Source organism: Garra rufa, chromosome 14 (assembly GCF_049309525.1).
Source record: "Garra rufa chromosome 14, GarRuf1.0, whole genome shotgun sequence".
NCBI classification, from domain to species: Eukaryota; Metazoa; Chordata; class Actinopteri; order Cypriniformes; family Cyprinidae; genus Garra; species Garra rufa.
In genome coordinates, this window is record NC_133374.1 from 6067393 (window position 1) to 6091000 (window position 23608).

General features: G+C 30.5%; 1 protein-coding gene across 1 annotated transcript; it reads left to right on the forward strand.

Annotated features, from left to right (window-relative positions):
* The first annotated feature begins 1001 nt into the window (after positions 1-1001).
* Positions 1002-23398, forward strand: wdfy1 (WD repeat and FYVE domain containing 1). Its single transcript, XM_073818283.1, has 12 exons — positions 1002-1138; positions 8141-8208; positions 9879-9952; positions 12386-12440; positions 14623-14773; positions 15065-15177; positions 16810-16936; positions 17192-17297; positions 17594-17695; positions 21318-21448; positions 21540-21648; positions 22908-23398. The coding sequence occupies exons 1-12, from the start codon at positions 1002-1004 to the stop codon at positions 22965-22967; spliced, it is 1233 nt and encodes a 410-aa protein (XP_073674384.1). The 3' UTR covers positions 22968-23398.
* The last annotated feature ends 210 nt before the right edge of the window (positions 23399-23608 follow it).

Sequence of the window (23608 nt, forward strand, 5' to 3'; positions counted from 1 at the left end):
TATATATTTCTTAAATTATACGCCTATTTTTTTACAATGGTAATTCAAAATAAAAATGATTTAAAAAATAGTTATAAAAAGGTTCCATATGTATATTATTATATATAATTAAAATTATTTTAAAAATGGTGATAAAAGGGTTTAACGCAGAGATAACTTTATATAATTAACAAAATTAAAATGATTTTTAAAAATGATCTAAAGGATTTATAATAGTGCATGCAAATATAATAATTATTATTGACAGTGATATATAATTATGAATATAAATGTAAATTTAACAGATTTATATCATATATTTTATATATATATATATATATATATATATATATATATTATAATAGTAAATACATGAAATAAAAAAATAAATGAATAAAAATATATTTGGGATATTTTTATATTTATGTTTTATGTATATTATAATATTTTACATTAACAATACATTTATGTATAGTGAAATGTTAGCTTAAATGTATCTACAATTACGTATACTTATAAAAAATATAAATGTATATAATTTAACTTAAAATTATTTAACAGCTATGTAATAGCTGTTATATATAAAATATAATTTAACTTAAAATCATGTAACAGTCATGTAATACACAATATTTATTAAATATTTATTTTAAAAAAATGCGATTAACATTGATATATAAATACGAATCACGTTAATCTATAATAGAGACAATATATATAATGTCATTATATAGATCAGTGATACGAATACTTATTAATAATTATTATAGGAAAATCTACATAAATTATAAATTTCAATATTGTAGAATGTATTAATAATTTATTTTACACAACATTAAAATTATACAGCGTAGTTTGGTCCCAGAAGTAAACCGCGGCCATTACGTCGTGTTTGTGTTTTTTTACGTTCGCGCGTAGACGGAGCTTTACGGTAACCGTCGCTGTTGTGGTTGAACTTCCCGAGCGCTCAGCTGACTCGAGAGGAGGAATCATCGCACACAAGGAATCAAGGGGAAACAGCCATGGCGGCGGAGATCCATTCGAGGCCTCAGAGCTCCAGACCGGTCCTGCTGAACAAGATCGAGGGCCACAGCGACGGCGTGAACGCGGCTGTTCTCATCCCGAAGGAGGATGGAGTCATTACGGTCAGCGAGGACAGGTACACCCGCGCCGACCGGACAGCCACTGGAGACATGACCACATCATGACAATTAACACTCAAATCAACATTTGGTTGATTAATTAATTGTTTTATTAAAATGTTTATTATCTTACAAGAAGTAACGTTACAATGGCGGTGCCGCGATACATGGTAATACCATAATACAGTGATATATAGTACTACAGCATTACCATGTTTACATTGGGTATTTCCATAGCACAAGTGCGAAGCATGAAGGTGCTGTTTGTTTGTAAGTGTTTTGGACGGAAGCACTTGAACTTGACACACTTATTATTGCTTAAAAACTTTGTTTTGCTTTCAGATTTGAACTATTGAATACACTATTATGAATTATCATGATAGTCATAGTTTCCCGTCAAGTAGAAAACCACACGCAGTTATTGTTATTACTGTAAAACTGTGGTTGGTATTTGCCACAACTGATATAAAATGACCACAAATCAAAATCAGACTGATTTAAAAACTGTTTGAATGAGATCTTGTGTTAGTTTATTTAGATTTTACATCAACAATAACTACATTAGCCTATAACTATAGAGTTTTCTCTCAAACTTTGGACTGTGATATCAGTTTGCAGGCCAAAATATATTATTATATTATTATTTTTTCTGCTAGGGATTATTGTGGTTATTATAGTGGTAGTTTGATATTATCAAAAATACGTTATCATCAAAAATAAGCTTAAAATGACTGGTTTACTTACATTTTTTACACCATTTTGAGAGTTCACAATGACCAATTCTCATTTATTACATAAACTGCTGTATTTTTTTTGGCATAAAAGGTGGTTACCATAGTAAATTGGTAGTACATTTTAATGTTTTTAAAAAAGTCTCACAAAGCCTGCATTTATTTGATCCAAAGCAGAGCAAAAACAGTACAATTTTGAAATATTTTTACTATTTAAAATAGCTGTTTTCTATTTAAATATATTTTAAAATGTAATTTATTTCTGTGATTTCAAAGCTGAATTTTTAGCATCATTATACCAATCACATGATCCTTCAGAAATCATTCTAATATTCTGATTTGCTGCTCAAAAAACATTTATTATTATTATTATTATGTTGAACATTTTTTTCAATAGAAATCTTTTGTAACACTATACATGTCTTTATTATCATCCTTGCTAAATAAAAGTATTAATTTCTATAATTTCTTTCCCCCCAAAAAAATAAATAAAAATAAATTATACTAACTCCAAGCTTTTGAATGGTATAGTGTATAATGTTACAAAAGCTTTTTATTTCAGATAGATGTTGATCTTTGGATCTTTCTATTCATCAAAAAATCCTTAAAAAATGTACTCAACTGTTTTAAATATTGATAATAATAAAAAAATAATGTTTCTTGAACAGCAAATCAACATATTAGAATGATTCTGAAAGACCATGTAACACTAAAGATTGAAGTAATGATGCTAAAAATTTAGATTTGATCGCAGAAATAAATTACATTTGTAAAATATATTCAAATAGAAAGAAGTTATATTAAATAGTAAAAATATTTCACAATATTACTGCTTTTGCTGTGTTTTGGATCAAATAAATGCAGGCTTGGTGAGCAGAAAACACTTCTTACTGTTCAAAAACTTTTGACTGGTAGTGTATTGTTGCTCAAAATCTGTTTTGGTTTCAGATTTGAACAATTGAATAAATGATTATGAATTAATGTAATAATCATAGTTTCCATTCAAGTAGAAAACTACATTATTGTTATTTCTGTAAATCTGTGGTTGGTATTTGCCACAACTGTCATAATATAACCACAAATCAAAATCAGACTCTTAAAACTTTCCACAGTATTTGAATGACATCTTTTGTTAGTTTATTTAGATTTTTCATCAAAAATAACTATAGTAACTATAGTGTTTTGTCTCAAACTTTGGACTGTGATAAATTTACAGGCCAAAATAATATATTTTAATTATTACTGCTAGGTATTATTGTATAAGCTTAAAAAGGTTGGTTTCTGGAAGAGCTTACAATGATCAGTTCTCATTTATTACTGTGAAATTTTTGGCATAAAAGTTGGTTATCATAGTAAATTGTACATGTTTTACTTGTTTACATACACTACCAGTCTAAACTAAGTTTTTGAAAAGTAAGATTTTAATGTTTTTTTGTTGTTTTTTTAAGAAATCTCTTCTGCTTACCAAGCCTGCATTTATTTGATCCTAAGTACAGCAAAATCAATACACTTTTGAAATATTTTTACTATTTAAAAAACTGTTTTCTATTTGAATATATTTTAAAATGTAATTTATTCCTGTGATTTCAAAGCTGATTTTTTAGCATCATTACTCCAATCACATGATCCTTCAGAAATCATTTGCTGCTCAGAAAACATTTATTACTATTATATTTATTATTATGTTGAAACAGCTAAGTAGAATTTTTTTTCATTTTTTTTTTACATTTATCTAAAATAGAAATCTTTTGCAACATTATAAATGTCGTTATTATCACTTTTGATAAATTGAAAGTATCTTTGCTAAATAAAAGTATTAATTTCTATCATTCCTTGCTTTTGTCTCAAACTTTGCACTGTGATATCAGTTTACAGGCCAAAATACTAGACCTGTATATTATTTATTACTATTATGGATTATTGTAGTTGTGGTAGCTTGATATTAACCAGTTTTCATCAAAAATAAATGTAAAATGACTGGTTTACTTACGTTTTCTACACTATTTAAAAAAGCTCACAATTATCGATTCTCATTTGTTACACAAACTGTAGAAACTCTGGTATTTTTGGGCATAAAATGTGGTACCATAGTAAATTGGACATGTTTTACAACTCTGTTTTTAATTCTGTGGAGCACAAAACGAGATGTTTAGAAGAATGTTCATGCTGCTCTTTCCCCCATATATATTAAAAAAAGTCTCTTTTGATCACCAAGGCTGCATTTATTAGATTAAAAATACAGAATAAATGTACAAATTATGAAATATTTTTACAATTTAGATTAAATGTGTTTTATTTGAATGCATTGTAAAGTATAATTTATTCCTGTGATGTAAAGCTGAATTTTCAGCATCATTACTCCAGTGTTCAGTGTCACATGATCCTTCAGAAATCATTCTAATATGCTGATTAGCTGCTCAAGAATTGCAACTATTTTGAAAACAGTTGTGCTGCTGGATATTTTGTGGATATTTTGCTTGTTTGCATAGATATTGTGTCTTTTTTGGATGCTATTTGTAGCATTTCTCTGTTGCCTCTGTGTTTTTTTTTGTGGAAGGCCTGCAACCTAAACCAGTCTAAGGGTGTTAAACAGTCTGAGTAAAGGTTTTCGAGGGGATTTGGGCTTTCATCAGCTGGGAGAGCAGCTTTAAAGCTGTAAAAGTAAAGCACCTTTCAGCAGGGATGTTGGTTAAGTTCCTCTCAGGATGAAGACATAAGTGTTTTGTTTGTTGCTGCAAGGCTTAAAGTCAAGTCTGATGTCGGCATGCATTTCAACGGACTCTTCTTAATGTTTCAAAAGAATTAGGATGTGATTTAAACATCTTTTTAAATGCTAAACAGGAAAATCGAACTCAGACGGCCATTAAGTGCCGCTTAAAGATTAGCAAGAGTTCAATTAGTTAGACAAGCAGATCTTTTAGTTTCTTTTCAGAGCATTTTATTTATGCTATCAGATTCAGTCTTATAGTGGGAGGTAGTGTCTGTAAATGAACAGGCTTTGTTATTAGGGATGGGATTTTTTTTTTTTTTTGGTATCTAAATGTTGTTTTTGAAACATTCTGGTTTTGGCAAGAATGTTAAACAGCTCTGGGCAAGACAAAACTGTGTTATTGGAGATGCATATGTGGTTGTGTGCTGATTACCTACATGTTTGACATGAGAGCAGATGCACAAAAATATAAAACTTTGCAAAATATGATACGCTTGAGATTTTAGGAGGAACTGAAACTGAAGGAACAGAGATTTCAGTTGGTCTGGGAACACGTGTGTGTTTCTGTGCATGACCATCACACTTCAGAGGGTTATTTTAGTTGTTTTTAAATATTGTGTGATTATTTTTTATTTATTTTATTATATTTTTAAATGAATTTATTATATTAACATTTTTCTTGTTTTAATATCATATACATTATTTTGTTATATTATATTATTTTTATGTTTAATATTTTATGTTTCTGTTCACCAAGCCTGCAATTATTTGATTCAAAGTAGAGCAAAAACAGTAAAAGTTTGAAATATTTTTACTATTTAATATATATTTTTATTTTATTTTTAATTTATTATATTTTTCTTGTTTTAATATTATATATATTATTTTATTATATTATTTTTATATTTAATATTTATTATATTATATTATATTACATACATTATAAATTTACACTAACAGTCAAAAGTTTTTGAACAGTATGATTATTAATGTTTTTTTAAAAAAGGCTCTTCTGCTCACCAAGCCTGCAATTATTTAATCCAAAGTACAGCAAAAACAGTAAAATTTTGAAATATTTTTACTATTTAATATATATTTTTATTTTTAATTCAATTTATTTTATTATATTATATTTTTATATGAATTTATTATATTAAATTTTTTCTTTTTTCTTTTTTATGATATTATTTTTATATTTAATATTTATTATATTCTATTGCATACATTATAAATTTACACTAACAGTCAAAAGTTTTTGAACAGTATGATTATTAATGTGTTTTTTTTTAAAAAAGGCTCTTCTGCTCACCAAGCCTGCAATTATTTAATCCAAAGTACAGCAAAAACAGTAAAATTTTGAAATAGTTTTACTATTTAATATATATTTTTATTTTTAATTCAATTTATTTTATTATATTATATTTTTATATGAATTTATTATATTAAATTTTTTCTTTTTTCTTTTTTATATTATTTTTATATTTAATATTTATTATATCCTATTGCATACATTATAAATTTACACTAACAGTCAAAAGTTTTTAAACGTTTTTTTTTTCTTTTTTTTTTTTTTAAAGGCTTTTCTGCTCACCAAGCCTGCATTTATTTGACCCAAAGTACAGCAAAAACAGTAAAAGTTTGAATTTTTTTTTACTATTTAATGTTTTCTATTTGAATATATTTTAAAATGTAATTTATTCCTGTGAATAGAAAGATCCAATGATCAGCATTTGTCCAAAATAAAAATCATTCAAAAGCTTAGAGCCAGTGTAATTTTTTTGGGGAGAAAGAAATTACAGAAATTAATACTTTTATTTATCAAGGATGTTTTAAATTGATCAAAAGTGATGATAAAGACATTTATAATGTTACAAAGGATTTATTTATTTTTTCATATAAATGCTGTTCTTCTGAACTTTCTATTTATTAAGGGTTAAGAAACCAGAAAAAAATTCTGCTCGGCTGTTTTCAACATAATATTAATAATAAATGTTTTTTGAGCAGCAAATCAGAATATTAGAATGATTTATAAAGGATCATGTGACTGGACAAAAAATCCCTAGTTTTCATGTTTTTAGTCAAAGTCAACTTTGTCAATTCTGCCACATGTACAGGAAATACAGAGAATTGAAATTGCGTTACTCTCAGACCCATGGTGCATACAAGTAACATTAAATACAAACAGTAACATTAAATACTAAGTACGAATAAATACAAATATAATAAATCTATAATAATATAAATCAAGCATATAATATATAAAATGAAAAATACAATACACAAGTAAGGGCACATGGTAGAGAGTGCAAACAATGTAAACTATTTTTAGTTTAATTTTTATCTAATATTTATTTTAGTTTAGTTTTAGTTATTAGTTTTTACTGTTTAAAAGTAAAAGGGCAACATTTTCATTTCATTTTATTCCATGTAATATTTATTTTAGCTTTATTTCAAATTATTTTTTGTTAAGAATTTATTTTTATTTTTTTGTTTAGTTTACATTTTTGTTTTGTGCTTTTGTCATTTTTATTAGTTTTTATATATTTTCCATTTAGCTTTAACTAATTAATTAATTAATTCATTTATTTATTTATTATTTATTATTATTACTACACTGTAAAAAGCTTTCACCAGTTTCAACTTAAAAACCTAAGTTTAGCAGCTGCATTAAAATTTTAAGTTAAATCAACTTTAAAGTACGAGTAATTTTAACTCATAAGTTTAATCAACTTAAAAGTAACAGTCATTTTAACTCATTTTATTGTCGTGAGTTGAAATGAATAGTAGTTTTAAGTTGATTTAACTTCAATTTTTAAGGCAGCTGCTGAACTTACATTTTTAAGTTGAAACTGGTAAAAACTTTTTACAGTGTAGCTTTAGTAATTGAAGAATTTCAGCTTATTTATTTCAGTTAGACAGCATTTGTAATTTTTATGTTAACATTAACAACGTTTATGTAATATAATATCAATTACGTTTTGCTTTCGGAGTTATTTCAATTTTAGTTGAAGTTTTTGTTTTGTGCTTTTGTCATTTTTGTCAGTGATTTTATATATATTTCTATTTGGTTTTTAATTCATTCATTCATTTATTCATTATTATTATTATTGTTTTTTTATTATTATCACTAGTTTTAGTAATTGTAGAATTACAGCTTATCTATTACAGTCAGTTGTCCAGGCAACATTTCTAATTTTCATCTAAGTATTTTTTTTTATGTATGCTTTATTCAATAATAATACAATTAGTATAATAATAATTTAAAATTAGCAGCAAATCAGAATATTAGAATGATTTCTGAAGGACCATGTGATTGGCGTAATGATGCTAAATATTCAGCATAAAAATCACAGGAATAAATTACATTTTAAAATATATTTAAAAAGAAAACAGTTATTTTAAATAGTAAAAATATTTCTAAATTTTTACAGTTGGTTTTCTTTAAAAAAAAACATCTAGAAAAAAATCTTACTGTTCAAAAACTTTTGACTGGTCGTGTATTTTGTTTAATAATATTTTAAGTATGTATATATTATAATACAATACATATTTATATTTGTTGTTTTTGTTTCTTTCAGGACGATTCGAGTTTGGCTGAAGCGGGACAGTGGACAGTACTGGCCCAGCATCTACCACACGGTGTCCTGTGAGTATCATTTCACCTAAAAAAGTAAATCACCAACTTTTACAGCTGGTTGAAAGACGCTATGAAGATCATCACTTGGGAGTAAAAATAAAAACTAATTTATTCTTACTAAACAGTTCATGTGCAGTGGTATGGTCGCTATGGTAACTCTGTTACTATAGCAACCATATCACCTCTTGGTATGTCACATATATTCCCCAGTGTCACTCATCAGTAGGTGTGTACATTTTTAATACGCCATTGCTCTTTTTGTTTGAGCAGCTTGTCATGTCAAATTCCAGTTGGAGCTGTGTTTAAGAGAAAATGTTATGCGTGTTGGAGAAAAATTGTTTGGAAAACTGTTATTTATATTATCTAATAGTATTTATTAGTTTTTTTAACTATTATTTTTATATTTTTAGTTATTTTAATATTAGTTTAAGTTTTTGTTATGTGTTTTTATATATTTATATTAAGCTTTAATTAATAATAATTATTGTTACTATTATTATTATTATTATTTTATTCTATTTTTATTTTTTTATTATTTTTAGTAATTGTTATTTATTATTTATTATTTTTATTTTAGGTAGTTGTCCAGGAAACATTTCTGATTTTAAGATTGAGATTTAAAAATTTATTTGATAAGTTTGTTTTGTGCTTTTGTCATTTTTCATTAGTGATTTTTATAAATATTTTAATGAATATTTTAAAATTTTTTAATGAATTAATTAGTTTTAGTAGAATCTCAACTTATTTATTTAACTTGTTGTCCAGGCAACATTTCTAATTTTATATTTAGGTTTTTAATTAATATTTGTTATTTTATATATTAGCTTTATTTAATTAAAAAAAGTTTTACAATTTTTTTTTTTTTAGATATTTGTTTTTTTGTTTTTAGTTTTCAAAACTAAACAAACAAATTTTTAGTTGAGTTTAGGTTTTCATCTAATATTTATTTTATTTTTGTTTTAGTTATTAGTTTTTAGTGTTTTAAAGTAAAAAAGGCAACCTCTTTATTGTTTACGTTTTCATGTAATATTTTATTTTAGCTTTATTTCAAATAATTTTTTGTTAATTAGTTTTTATGTTAACATTAACAACATTTATATATAACAGAATAGTATTGATTACTTTTTTAATTCACTTTTATTTTTATTTTATTTTTATGTATAAATTTCTATTTAGCTTTATTTTTTTTTAAATAATTGTAGAATTTAATTCAGTTTGTTGTCCATGCAACATTTCTAATTTTTATATCAGTTTTTTCATCTAATATTTGTTATTTTATATATTGGCTTTAATTAATAATAAAAAAGGTTTAAAAATGATTTAAAAGGTTTAAATATATATTAGCTATTTGTTATTTTAAAAATGTATTAAAAAACTTTTTTAGTTTCCCTTTAAAATTTTTAGTTAAGATTATGTTTTTGTCTAGAATTTATTTTAGTTTTAGTTACTAGTTTTTAGTAGTTACAAGTAAAAAGGCAGCATTTTCATTACATTTTTTGCTAATATTTATTTTATTTTAGCTATATTTCAATAGATTTTTTGTTTTGTTTTATTTTAACAGTAACAACATTAGGCAGACACTGGTTTTTGGTGCCGTTAGTAGCACAAATTGACACACTTTACTTTTAATCAGCAGACATGTATGATGAAGTAGGTCAAGTCTTTCTGTTTGTGTCCAGCTCCGTGCTCCTGTGTGTCATATCACCATGAGAGCAGGCGGATCTTCATAGGCCAAGACAATGGAGCTGTTGTGGTGAGTGTCACTGTATCGCCCCCCTGAGGGCCAAAATGTTTCCAAATCTTCAACGTTATGTCTCTATATCTGGTGTCTTCATATGCTTGTAGACAGGGCAGCTGTGCATTTGTGTATTAAAGCATATTTTGACTTTATTCTCGAAATATTTCGGCTTTGTTCTCAAAATATTTCGACTTTATTCTTGTAGTATTAATTGTGATTAATCGCATTCAAAATAAATTAGGACTTTATTCTCGAAAATTTAGACTTTATTCTCAAAACTTTTCGACTTTATTCTCAAAACATTTCGACTTTATTCTTTATTTTTAAAATTTTATTCTTTATTCTGGAAACATTTCAACTTTATTCTCGTAGTGTTTCGACTTTTCTCAAAACATTTACACTTTATTCTCGTAGTATTTCAACTTCATTCTCATAATATTTGACCTTATTCTTGAAATATTTCTACTTTATTATGGAAATATTTTGGCTTTATTCTCGTAGTATTTTGACTTAATTCTCGTAATATTTCGACTTCATTCTCAAAACATTTAGACTTTTCTCGTAGTATTTCAACTTCATTCTCATAATATTTCAACTTTATTGTCGGAATATTTTGACTTCATTCTCGTAGCATTTCGACTTTATTCTGTAAACATTTCGACTTTATTATGGAAATATTTCGACTTCATTCTGGAAAATTTTTTACTTTATTCTCGTAGTATTTCGACTTTATTCTCATAATATTTGACCTTATTCTTGAAATATTTCGACTTTATTCTCTAAACATTTCGACTTTATTCTGGAAATATTTCGACTTCATTCTGGAAAAATTTTGACTTTATTTTCGTAGTATTTCGACTTTATTCTCATAATATTTGATCTTATTCTTGAAATATTTCGACTTTATTCTGGAAACGTTTTGGCTTTATTCTCGTAATATTTCGACTTCATTCTCAAAACATTTAGACTTTATTCTTGTAGTATTTCAACTTCATTCTCATTATATTTCGACTTTATTGTCGCAATATTTTGACTTCATTCTCGTAGCATTTCGACTTTATTCTCAAAACATTTAAACTTTTCTTCTTGTATTTCAACTTTATTCTCAAAACATTTTATTCTTCTAATGTCAACTTTATTGTTTCAACTTTATTCTCTGAATATTTAGACTTTATTATGGAAATATTTCGACTTTATTCTGGAAAAATTTCGACTTCATTCTCATAATATTTGACCTTATTCTTGAAATATTTCGACTTTATTCTGGAAACATTTTGGCTTTATTCTCGTAGTATTTCAACTTCATTCTCATAATATTTCGACTTTATTGTCGCAATATTTTGACTTCATTCTCGTAGCATTTCGACTTTATTCTCAAAACATTTAAACTTTTTTCTTTTTGTATTTCAACTTTATTCTCAAAACATTTTATTCTTGTAATGTCAACTTTATTGTTTCAACTTTATTCTCGAAATATTTTGACTTTATTCTCGAAATATTTCGACTATATTCTGGAAATATTTCGACTTCATTCTGGAAAAATTTTGACTTCATTTTCTTAGTATTTTGACTTTATTTTCATAATATTTTACCTTATTCTTGAAATATTTCTACTTTATTCTGGAAACGTTTTGGCTTTATTGTCGTAGTATTTTGACTTAATTCTCAAAACATTTAGACTTTATTCTCCTAGTATTTCAACTTCTTTCTCATTATATTTCGACTTTATTGTCGCAATATTTTGACTTCATTCTCGTAGCATATCGACTTTATTCTCAAAACATTTCATTCTTGTAATGTCAACTTTATTGTTTCAACTTTATTCTCGAAATATTTAGACTTCATTATGGAAATATTTCGACTTCATTCTGGAAAATTCTCGTAGTATTTCGACTTCATTCTCATAATATTTGACCTTATTCTTGAAATATTTCGACTTTATTCTGGAAACATTTTGACTTAATTCTTGTAATAATTAGACTTCATTCTCAAAACATTTAGACTTTATTTATTTGAATATATTGTACATTTTAAATAATGTTATATTTGTAATCAAAGCTGAATTTTTAGCATCAAAATTAAAAAGAACTAATTTTTTTTTAAACAGAAACCACATTATAAATATCTTTACTATCACTTTTGATTAATTTAATGCATCCCTCTGAATAAAAATCATATAGACTCTTAGCAACTTTTAAACAGTAGTTTATATAGGAACTATATAGAGGGTGAAATATGGTGCATAAATGTTGTTGTTGTTTTTTTGTCTTTTTTGGGTCTTGAGAGCTTAATCACTATTATAAAATAGCTCTGTGAACACTATATGTAATTTAGTGTATTACAAAAGGATGAAAGTCATCTGAGTTTGTGGCCACATGAGCATGAGTAAGTAGAGAAACTAAGCCATTGTGTCATTTTTCTGTAATGTTCTTTGTTTTTGTCTTTCAGGAGTTCCTCATCTCAGAAGACTTCAACAAAATGAACCATGTCAAAACATACCCAGGTAAAACCAAAGGGTTGAGGGTTGAATCAGGCCTCATTTCCATTAGTGTACTAACACACTTTAGACAACGGCTTGGATTTCCTTTCCAGCAGAGCTGAAGTGTGTTTGTACGACACATGTGCTCTATGTCCCCTGGGTTTGAGTGTTTGTGTGTGTGTTTGTTTCCTGAAGAGAGAGAGAAACACACCAACACACTCTACTTACTTAGGCCCCACCCGATCACTTGAGGATCATTTGTTCTTTCCCAGCATGCCCTGGGGTTCCATATGAGCTCTTACTGGACGCACACTCACACAAAAGATGATTACGAGTGGATGAGTCAGAGCAGCCCTGGAAAATGTGTCTGGAGAAAACCGGACAATGCCAGGAAAGTGTGTGTGTGTGTGTGTGTGTGTGTGTGTGAGAGAGAGAGAGAGAGACTGTATTCTGACCTATAACTGAAAAATATTGTGGTTTGCTTCATGTTTATGAATTAGTTAGTATTGCTAACTGCATGTGGCATTGTTTCTTTCTGATATATAATACAGTCTTATGGTTAGTTGCCCTATTAGGACACACAGTGACATCATTTGATAATGACATCATGCCACAAATATCTCAACGCTCAAAACTCTCCGCCTGAGGACAAGAGGCAAATCATAAAAGTGTATTTGTGTGCTGAATCGTTATGATCCCCATAATGTGCAGTAAACAGCACGCTCATGAAATACTGTATCCCACAATGCAATATGTTCAACTGCATCTTCTATTTCCAGTGTGGCATAAATATAAACATAAATATCCAAAATAAGTTTTTGTTTACGTAATGTATGTGTGTGTACTGTGTATATTCATTATGTATATATACATACATATTTAAGAAAAGGTTATGTTTATATATTTATTTGATATTATTTATTTGAATAAAGATATATAGATGTAAATATGTTCAAAAGATATACTGTATGTGTGTGTATTTATATATACATAATAAATGTACACAGTACACATATATTATGTAATCAAAAACTTTAGGATGTGATGAATAACTGATTGTGTTTTTTAAAATTAGGCTTGCATGCAAATCATTTCTGTTTTAGTGCCTTTTTAATATTTCAAATTAGCTTTTATTTTTAGATTTTAAATTTTTAGATTTTCGATTTTTGGCTATTTTTGTTTTGTGCTTTTTTTAGTAACACTTTGGAATATTCATCTTAGTTTACATTCATTTTTTCATTTATTAATACATTATTAAAATATAGAAAGTAAGTACAGTAGTTTCTGTTCATGTTTTTTAATGTACCTGCTACCTGGGGGGTATTCCTTAAAACAAGTTTACCAAATAAGTCAGGCTTATTTCAGTTAGTCTGACTTATTTTGAGCAAAATCAAGTGACAATAAGTCAGACTAACTCAAATAAACCTGGCTTATTTTGTAAACTTGTTTTACGGAACACCCTCCTGGTCTAACATAAACTAACAATAAACAGTTGTGTTTTTATTAACTAATATTAATGAGGATTAAAAAATACTGTAACTGATGTGTTGGTCATTGTTAGTTAATTCTCTAACTGATGTTAACTAATGGGACCTTACTGTAAATTGTTACTTTTTGTATTGCTATTTTTTTTTTTTTTTCAGTTTTACTTTAATTTCAGTCATTTTAGTGGTTCAACTTTAATTTGTTTCAGTTAATTGCCAAGGCAACATTTTGTTAACATTAGTTAATGTATGACTATGAACCAACATGAACAAACAATGAACAATACATTTATTACACTGTTAATTAATGTTAGTTATTAAAAATGCATTTGCTTATTGTTTGTTCATGTTAGTTCACAGTGCGTTAACTACTGTTAACAAACACAAGTTGAGATTTTAATAATGCATTAGTAAATGCTAAAATTAACATTAACTAAGATTAATAAATGTTGTAGAAGTATTGTTCATTCTTAGTTCATGTTAACTAATGAACCTTATTGTAAAGTGTTTTGTAAAATATTTGAATAGTTTTGGTTAATGATGTTAATCCCTAATGTAAACAAGATCATGACTCACGTGACAACAATGTTGCACGCTACTGTTTATCATAAAATTGCATACATTTTTTACATGCTATTTAAAAGAACCTGGTATGCAGTATATGCTTTTTTTTTTACAATTTTGAACCTTGACCTTCACCGTGTGTGTATGTGTGTGTGCAGCTCATCAGAACCGTGTGTCGGAGCTCATCTTCTCTCTGGAGAGTCAGTGGGTGATCAGTACAGGTCATGATAAAAGCATCAGCTGGATGAGCACTCAGAGCGGCTCTATGCTGGGACGCCACAGCTTTGGCTCATGGGCTTCCTGTTTACAGTATCCTTCAGTCTCTTTCTGAGAAACATTTAAAGACATTTTACATTTTGTTATGTATGCTTATATTGCTTTTTGTGCATCTCTGGAAACTGAAAAGTCAAAAATGTACTGTACTGCTCATGAATATCCAGTTAAAAAATCCCAGAATGTCTTTGAAAGATTTGATACCAGTACCCCTGCAAAATTTGATGAAATTGATTTGTTATAAACTTTAATGGACTAGCAAATGATTTAGTGTTTTAAACTGTCTTATTTTCTATCATCAGTGTTTTTTCTTGACTGCACATGTAGATATGATAATGATACCCAGCATGCCTTTGTGGGAGATTATTCAGGGCAGATCACTCTACTGAAACTGGATGAACAGACGTGTTCTGTCATTACCACGCTAAAGGGACATGAAGGTAACACGGCTACAAATGCACACACATTTGTTATTTTAGAATTGCTCTTGTGACTCATCACTGCATTTGACTAGATACCACTGGTGTGTGCAGTGATGGCTATTGTGACACCATCACTGCATAGTCCAGTTAATCTGGTGAAATGCAAATGATGAAGTGAAAGGTAAATCAGAATAGCTGTATTAGCATCCTCACTGCATTTCACTGGACACAACTGGTTTTATTGTAGAGTGTAGTGATGGTTTCTCAAAGGCTATTTTGGTATCATATTTATATAATATGTATTATATCCAGTGAAATATACTAATATAATGGCTTTTGTTATACTAGCACTGTTTCAGTGGATCCAGGGGTATCCATGGTGTCACAACTGCCATTTACAACAGCGTTTCTGATATCATAGCCACTGCACACTCCAGTAAATCCAGTAGTATCCAGTGAAATGCAGTGCTGAAGTGCAGTATGACCAGAATAGCTCTTGTGACACATCACTGCATTTGACTAGATACCACTGCACACTTTAATATAATATCATAATGACTTTTGTGACACCATTGCTGCACACTCCAGTGAATATTCTGACATCGCATTTCACTTCATCACTGCATTCACTGGATACCACTGGAATCACTGGAGTGTGCAGTGGAAATGTCACAAACCAGTGAAATGCAGTGAGGAAGTGCAGTATGACCAGAATAGCTTTTGTGACACATCACTGCATTTCAGTAGATGCCACTGCAGTCACTGGAGTGTGCAGTGGTGGTCTCACAATAGCCATTTTAAAAATCATATTTCATTGCATGTCATGGCTAAGATAAAAAAAATATGATGTCTGAAAGTCTATTGTGACACCACCATTGCACACGCCAGTGAATACAGGGGTATCCAGTGAAATGCAGATAAAGCACAATATGATCAGTATATCTTTTGTGACACCTCACTGCATTTCACTAGATATCACTGCATTTCAATGGATGTCATAGGTAGGATATAAACATGACATCAGAATAGCTTTTGTGACACCATCACTGCACACTCCAGGGAATCCAGTGCTATTTAGTGAAATACAGTGATGAAGTGAAATGTAAATCAGAATAGCTGTTGTGACATCCTTACTGCATTTCACTGGATTCACTGGAGTGTGCAGTGGTAGTGTCAAAGCAGCCATTCCAATATTACATGTCACTGGATGTCATAGGGAACAGGTGACATAGGTGACACCACCACTGCACACTCCAGTGAATCCAGTGGTGTCTAATGAAATGCAGTGATGGTGTCACGATAGCCACTCCGATTTCTTGTTTATATTTTTATCTTTATATTTATTTCATATAAAGTCTCATTGAAAAGCAGAATTTGTCTAAGTAGTCAGGTAACTCTTTTTTTATTCATATTTAAATTAATAAATTCAAATTATTCCATTTTTCAGTGATTCAAAATAATATGAAATAGTTATTATATAATAATTCTAGCAATTTCTGTGCAGCCACACTAGAGAATGCTTTTTATAAATACATACACGTAGATGTAAGAGTCTTTGATTTCACAGTTTTGTGAAAGAAAAGAAACTGATATCACACCTGAGCTTTTCCTTCAACACCATTCTATCTGTCTGTTCCTCTTTGTCTGTAGGTAGTGTTGGTGCATTATATTGGGATCCGGTTCAGAGGTGGCTGTTTTCTGGAGCGTCCGATCACAGTGTGATCATGTGGGACATTGGTGGCAGACAGGGACGCACATTACTACTGCAGGGACACCAGTGAGAAAACACACATACACACACCAGTAATAACCTAATAAAGCACTGCCAAATGTTTTTCCAGGCTGTAAATGGCATAGAAACTAAAACAGAGAACTATTTGTCTATTTTCAGTTTTAAAGAAAATACAGAAAGTGAATGATTTTCATGTGAACAGAACAGAAGAGACTTTTTTCAAAAACCCCAAACTTTTGCATATATAGGAAGTCTGAAATAGTCAGTCAAAAACTCTGTTTCTTTCTCTTTCTGACACAGTGAGAAGGTCCAAGCATTGCGGTATCTGCCATTGACCCATCAGCTGGTGTCCTGCTCTGCTGATGGAGGAATAACAGTGTGGAACATGGAGACGACACGAGAAGAGGTGTTTAATTCTTTATAAACACTGATATAGTACAAGCTCACATACACTCGCTAGTCAAAAAGGATGTTTTTACACTCACACTCACATGTCCCAATATTATAAAGTATGATTGAATGAGTCCATGGCCAAATTGTCTAATCATGAAGCAGTGACGAAGTTTCTTGCCGTCGCCATGCCAACCTCTGCGTCAGTCATCAAAGTCGCATCCATCTCTATGGTGACCAGAAAGCGACTCCTACTCAAAATGTCATGGAGATGTATGTTATCTCTCTTTCTCTTTAAATGTTTACTTTCAGGCTCCTCAGTGGCTGGACAGCGATTCCTGTCAGAAATGCGGACAGCCGTTTTTTTGGAACATAAAGCAGATGTGGGACTCTAAGACCCTGGGGCTCCGACAGGTACTGAGCGCAACAGTACGGTTAAAAATATAAAGATCTGAGTCTGTTTCTGCCCCTCTGACATCATATTGCTCTTTTGGTCTTATTAGGTTGGCTTGAGAAAGTTAAGCTTCTTATTATTATTCTTATAAGGCTAAAATTTCTGAATGCTGCTCCTCCTAGAGCTTTCAAGCTAGAAGCACCAAACTCAAACTTAAGTGAGCGAAGACTATTCAATCATCAACTGTCGAAATTAACATTTTAAGCTCCCAGAATCCCTTGAGACTCAAACTTCCCTTCTATGTACTATTTCTAATTCATTTAGACTCATTTAAGCTTCTGCTCTATCTAATATTTTTTTATCTATCACTAGCCAAGCCTAGCAACTAGAATCATGCTAGTAGCTTGTTAATCATGCTAACAACATGCCATGAACTTGCTAATCATGCTGGAAACATGCTAGCAACATGCTAGTAACTTGTTAATCGTGTTAACAACACGTTAGACAGGTTAGCAACATGTTAGAAACATGCTAATCATGCTAGAAACATGTTAGTAACATAATCATGTTAGCGACATGCTACTAACTTGTTAATCATACTAACTTCATGTTAGTAATATGCTAATCATGCTAGTAACATGTTAACCATGCTAGAAACATGCTAGTAACTTGTTAATTATGTTAACAACATGATAGTAATGCATAATCGTGTTAGAATCATGCTAGTAACTTGCTAATCATGCATGCCATGAACTTGCTAATCATGCTGGAAACATGCTAGCAACATGCTTGACAGGTTAGCAACATGTTAGTAACATGCTAATCATGCTAGAAACATGTTAGTAACATAATCATGTTAGCGACATGCTACTAACTTGTTAATCATACTAACAACATGTTAGTAATATGCTAATCATGCTAGTAACATGCTAACCATGCTAGAAACATGCTAGTAACTTGTTAATTATGTTAACAACATGATAGTAATGCATAATCGTGTTAGAATCATGCTAGTAACTTGTTAATCATAGTAACAACATGATAGTACCACATTATCATGCTAGTAACTTGCTTATCATGCTAACAACATGCCATGACCTTGCTAATCTTGTTGAAAACATGCTAACAACATAATAGTAACTTTGTAATCATAGTAACTACATGATAGTAACACATAATCATGCTAGTAACTTGCTAATCATGCTAACAACATGTCAGTAAATTGTTAATCATGCTAACAACGCTTTAGTAACATGATAATCATGCTAGAATCATGCTAGTAACTTGCTAATCATGTTAACAATATGCTAGTAACTTGCTAATCATGCTAGGAACATGTTAACAACATGCTAACTTCATGTTATTTATATTAGAAACATGCTAATCATATTAGAAACATGATTAACAAAATGCTACATGATTAGCAAAAAACTACATGCTAATCATGCTAGCAACATGCTAACCGCATGTTAATCATGTTAACAACATGTTAATCATGCTATAAACATGCTAGCAACACACTAACTACATGCCATTCATGCTAGTAACATGATTAGCAACATGCTTGCTACATGTTAATTATCTAATCTATCTACCAAAAATTGTATAACTGCTTCAAACTTTCAGACTAGGCTTTCTCAAGCCAACCTAAGATTGTCTTAAAGGTATAGTTCACTCCAAAATGAAGATCGGCTGGAAATGTATTAATCCTCAGGCCATCCAAGATGTAGATGAGTTTGTTTCTTCCTCAGATTTGGAGACATTTAGAATTGCATAACTTGCTCACCAATGGATCCTCTGCAGTGAATGGGTGCCGTCAGAATGAGAGTCCAAACAGCTGAGAAAAACAACAACAATCCACAAGTAACACCACTCCCGTCCATCAGTTAACATCTTGTGAAGTGAAAAGCTGTGTGTTTGTAAGAAACAAAGATGTTATTAAGACATTTTAACATTAAACCTTAACTTCTAGCCAAAATGTGAGTTCATAATCCATAGTAATACTTCCTCCAGTGTAAAAGTCCATCCTTTGTTGTCCTCTTGCATCAAAATCCACTGACATTTTTGTTTAGAACTGTTTTAAGGACTGTTTTTGCTTGTAAACAGTCTTAATAATGGATTTGTTTCTTATAAACACACAGCTTTTCGATTTACTAGATGTTAACTGATGGACTGGAGTGGTGTTACTTGTGGATTATTGTGATGTTTTTATCAGCTGTTTGAACTCTCATTCTGATGGCACCCATTCACTCCAGAGGATCCATTTGGTGAGCAAGTGATGAAACGATATGTTTCTCCAAATCTGATAAAGAAACAAACTCATCTACAGTCGTGGCCAAAAGTTTTGAGAATTACATAAATATTGGAAATTGGAAAAGTTGCTGCTTGAGTTTTTATAATAGCAATTTGCATATACTCCAGAATGTTATGAAGAGTGATCAGATGAATTGCATAGTCCTTCTTTGCCATGAAAATGAACTTAATCCCGAAAAAAAACTTTCCACTGCATTGTCAAGAAGGCTTCAGGGCGTCCAAGAAAGTCCAGAAAGCGCCAGAATCGTCTCCTAAAGAGGATTCAGCTGCGGGATCGGAGTGCCACCAGTGCAGAGCTTGCTCAGGAATGGCAGCAGGCAGGTGTGAGCGCATCTGACGCACAGTGAGGCCAAGACTTTTGAAAGATGGCCTGGTGTCAAGAAGGGCAGCAAAGAAGCCACTTCTCTCCAAAAAAACCATCAGGGACAGATTGATCTTCTGCAAAAAGTATGGCGAATGGACTGCTGGGGACTGGGACAAAGTCATATTTTCCGATGAAGCCTCTTTCCGATTGTTTGGGGCATCTGGAAAAAGGCTTGTCCGGAGAAGAAAAGGTGAGCGCTACCATCAGTCCTGTGTCATGCCAACAGTAAAGCATCCTGAGACCATTCATGTGTGGGGTTGCTTCTCATCCAAGGGAGTGGGCTCACTCACAATTTTGCCCAAAAACACAGCCATGAATAAAGAATGGTACCAGAACACCCTCCAACAGCAACTTCTTCCAACAATCCAACAACAGTTTGGTGAAGAACAATGCATTTTCCAGCACGATGGAGCACCGTGTCATAAGGCAAAAGTGATAACTAAGTGGCTCGGGGACCAAAACATTGCAATTTTGGGTCCATGGCCTGGAAACTCCCCAGATCTTAATCCCATTGAGAACTTGAGGTCAATCCTCAAGAGGCGGGTGGACAAACAAAAACCCACTAATTCTGACAAACTCCAAGAAGTGATTATGAAAGAATGGGTTGCTATCAGTCAGGATTTGGCCCAGAAGTTGATTGAGAGCATGCCCAGTCCAATTGCAGAGGTCCTGAAAAAGAAGGGCCAACACTGCAAATACTGACTCTTTGCAAAATGATGAATGTCATGTAATTGTCGATAAAAGCCTTTGAAACGTATGAAGTGCTTGTAATTATATTTCAGTACATCACAGAAACAACTGAAACAAAGATCTAAAAGCAGTTGAGCAGCAAACTTTGTGAAAACTAATATTTGTGTCATTCTCAAAACTTTTGGCCATGACTGTACATTATGGATGGCCTGTGGATAAGTACATTCCCAGCAAATCTTCATTTTTGTAATGCCCATGTCATTTCCTGTCCCCAGCATCACTGCAGGAAGTGTGGAAAGGCGATTTGTGGCAAGTGTAGTTCTAAACGCTCCACATACCCCATCATGGGCTTTGAGTTCCAGGTGCGCATGTGTGACGACTGCTACGACACAATCAAAGAAGAAGAGTGAGTTATTTAGTCTGTTTTGTTTCTCTGTTTGATTCGGTGTTAATACGTCAGATTGGTTTTCTTATTCTTGTGCTTTTATGTGTCGCAGTCGGACTCCTCTGGCTACGTTTCATGAAGGGAAACACAACATCGCTTACATGGACATGGACCCGAGCCGAGGGCTGATGGTCACGTGTGGGAGTGATCGAGTTGTAAAGGTCACACACACTCATCTCTTGTTCTAGTGTTTTAGTGATTGTATTTGGAGTAGTGTACTATTACACAACAGAAATAAAATCAGCCAAGATTTGTAGCTTTTTCTCCTTGAGTTTGTGATTAAACACCCAGTTGAATCTATTTCTGACTAAATAAAACATGCAAAAATAAATAAATAAATAAAAATAATAAATATAAATATATATATGTATGTGTGTGTATGCATTTTTTGTGAATTTTTTATTTTGTCAGAAATTGATTAAACTGGGTGTTCGATCATAAACTCAATCGTAAACTATTCAAGTAAGCAATGTTATTGTGAACTAAAACCATTTTACTAATTTCTTTTGATAATTAAAATTAACAGAAACTAAAATTAAATTTAAAAAACGTTGTAAAAATGTAACTGAAATAACACAAGATTAAAACTGAATGTAGAATAATTTATAGAATATTTAAAACAAATAAAATAATTAAAATGAACCTAAAAGCCCAAAACAAAATTACTAAAAGTTTAACTAAAAATTATTTAGTTATAAATGGAATAAACTTGGTGTTCAATCATAATATCATATCATATCATATATATATATATATATATCAATCATATATACATATGTTCTAGTAAGCAATGTTCTTATTGTTAACTAAACCATTTAAATAATTTCTTTGGTTATTAAAATGAACAGAAATTAATTTAAAAATGTGTAAAAATGTAACTGAAAAAACTAAATATGAACTGAATGTTAAAAATTCTATATAATATGTCAAACAAATTAAATAATCAAAATGACAAAAGCCCATAACAAAATTACTGTATTTAAAGTTTAATTTATCACTGTGACAAATGACACAGAAATAATATCAGCCAGACAAACAATGTTATTGCTAGCAAAAAACATAATTTTAATAATTTTATTTGATAATTAAAATACACAGAAACTAAAATTAAATTAAATTTTTGTTTTTACATTTAATTTTATTTTTTCATTTATTTTTTTATTTTTTATTTTAATTACTAAGATTAAACAGAACGTAGAATATTATATAGAATATTAAACAAAAGCCCATAACAAAATAAAGTAAACAAAGTACAATTGAAAATGTTTTAAACGTTGTATTTTTTCACTGTGACAAGTATATTCTAGCGCTATATATATTTAAGCAATGTTATTGTTAACTATTATTCATTTATCCTGCAGATTTGTTGTGATTGTGTTTGTTGAATAAGGTGCTGATGTTCTGATTGGTCTGTGCACAGATCTGGGACATGATGCAGATGATTGGCAGCAGCGTAGCAGCGGGATTCACTCCTCGCTGATTGGCCGTTTCTGAAGGCACCGCCCACACTCCGCCATCGGATATAATGGAAACGCTCACCTACCTGTCTAACTCTCTCTTCCTTCAGCTGTGGAGTCTGCGCAAAAAACAGACACTTCAACACGGTGTATGTGAATATGTGTGTCGCTGGGATGCTCCTTGATTTTATGAACCGGCCGTTCATGTCTCTTATGAGGTATGACGACCTGGATCTGAGCAAACATGAACTCAAGGTACTTCTAAAAGCACAATATTTGCGCTCTTTCTGTGTGTAAGTGCGTGGCTTTGTCACAGGCTGAACGTTTTCTGGTATTTTGTACTTGTTGTATTCCCTCTATTCAGAAGTACCACTCAAACACAGGAAGTATTCCTTCATCACATCCTGCTTTTTCTTCATTCATCATTTTTGTTTATCTTTTTGAGTTTAAAAGCTACTGCTGGTCATAGTAACCAGCGCTCTAGGGTTACCATGGAAATTAGTGTTCCATAGTAACCATGGAACATTCCCGTACTAACCTGCTGTTTTCCCACCAAAAATGTCGCTGCAAACCTGATAATAAAGTGAAGATAGAGTTTAAACTAAGAGATGGATGGGTTCAGGTCGGGTGGGTGAGGATTAATAAATGTAGTATAAAATCCATG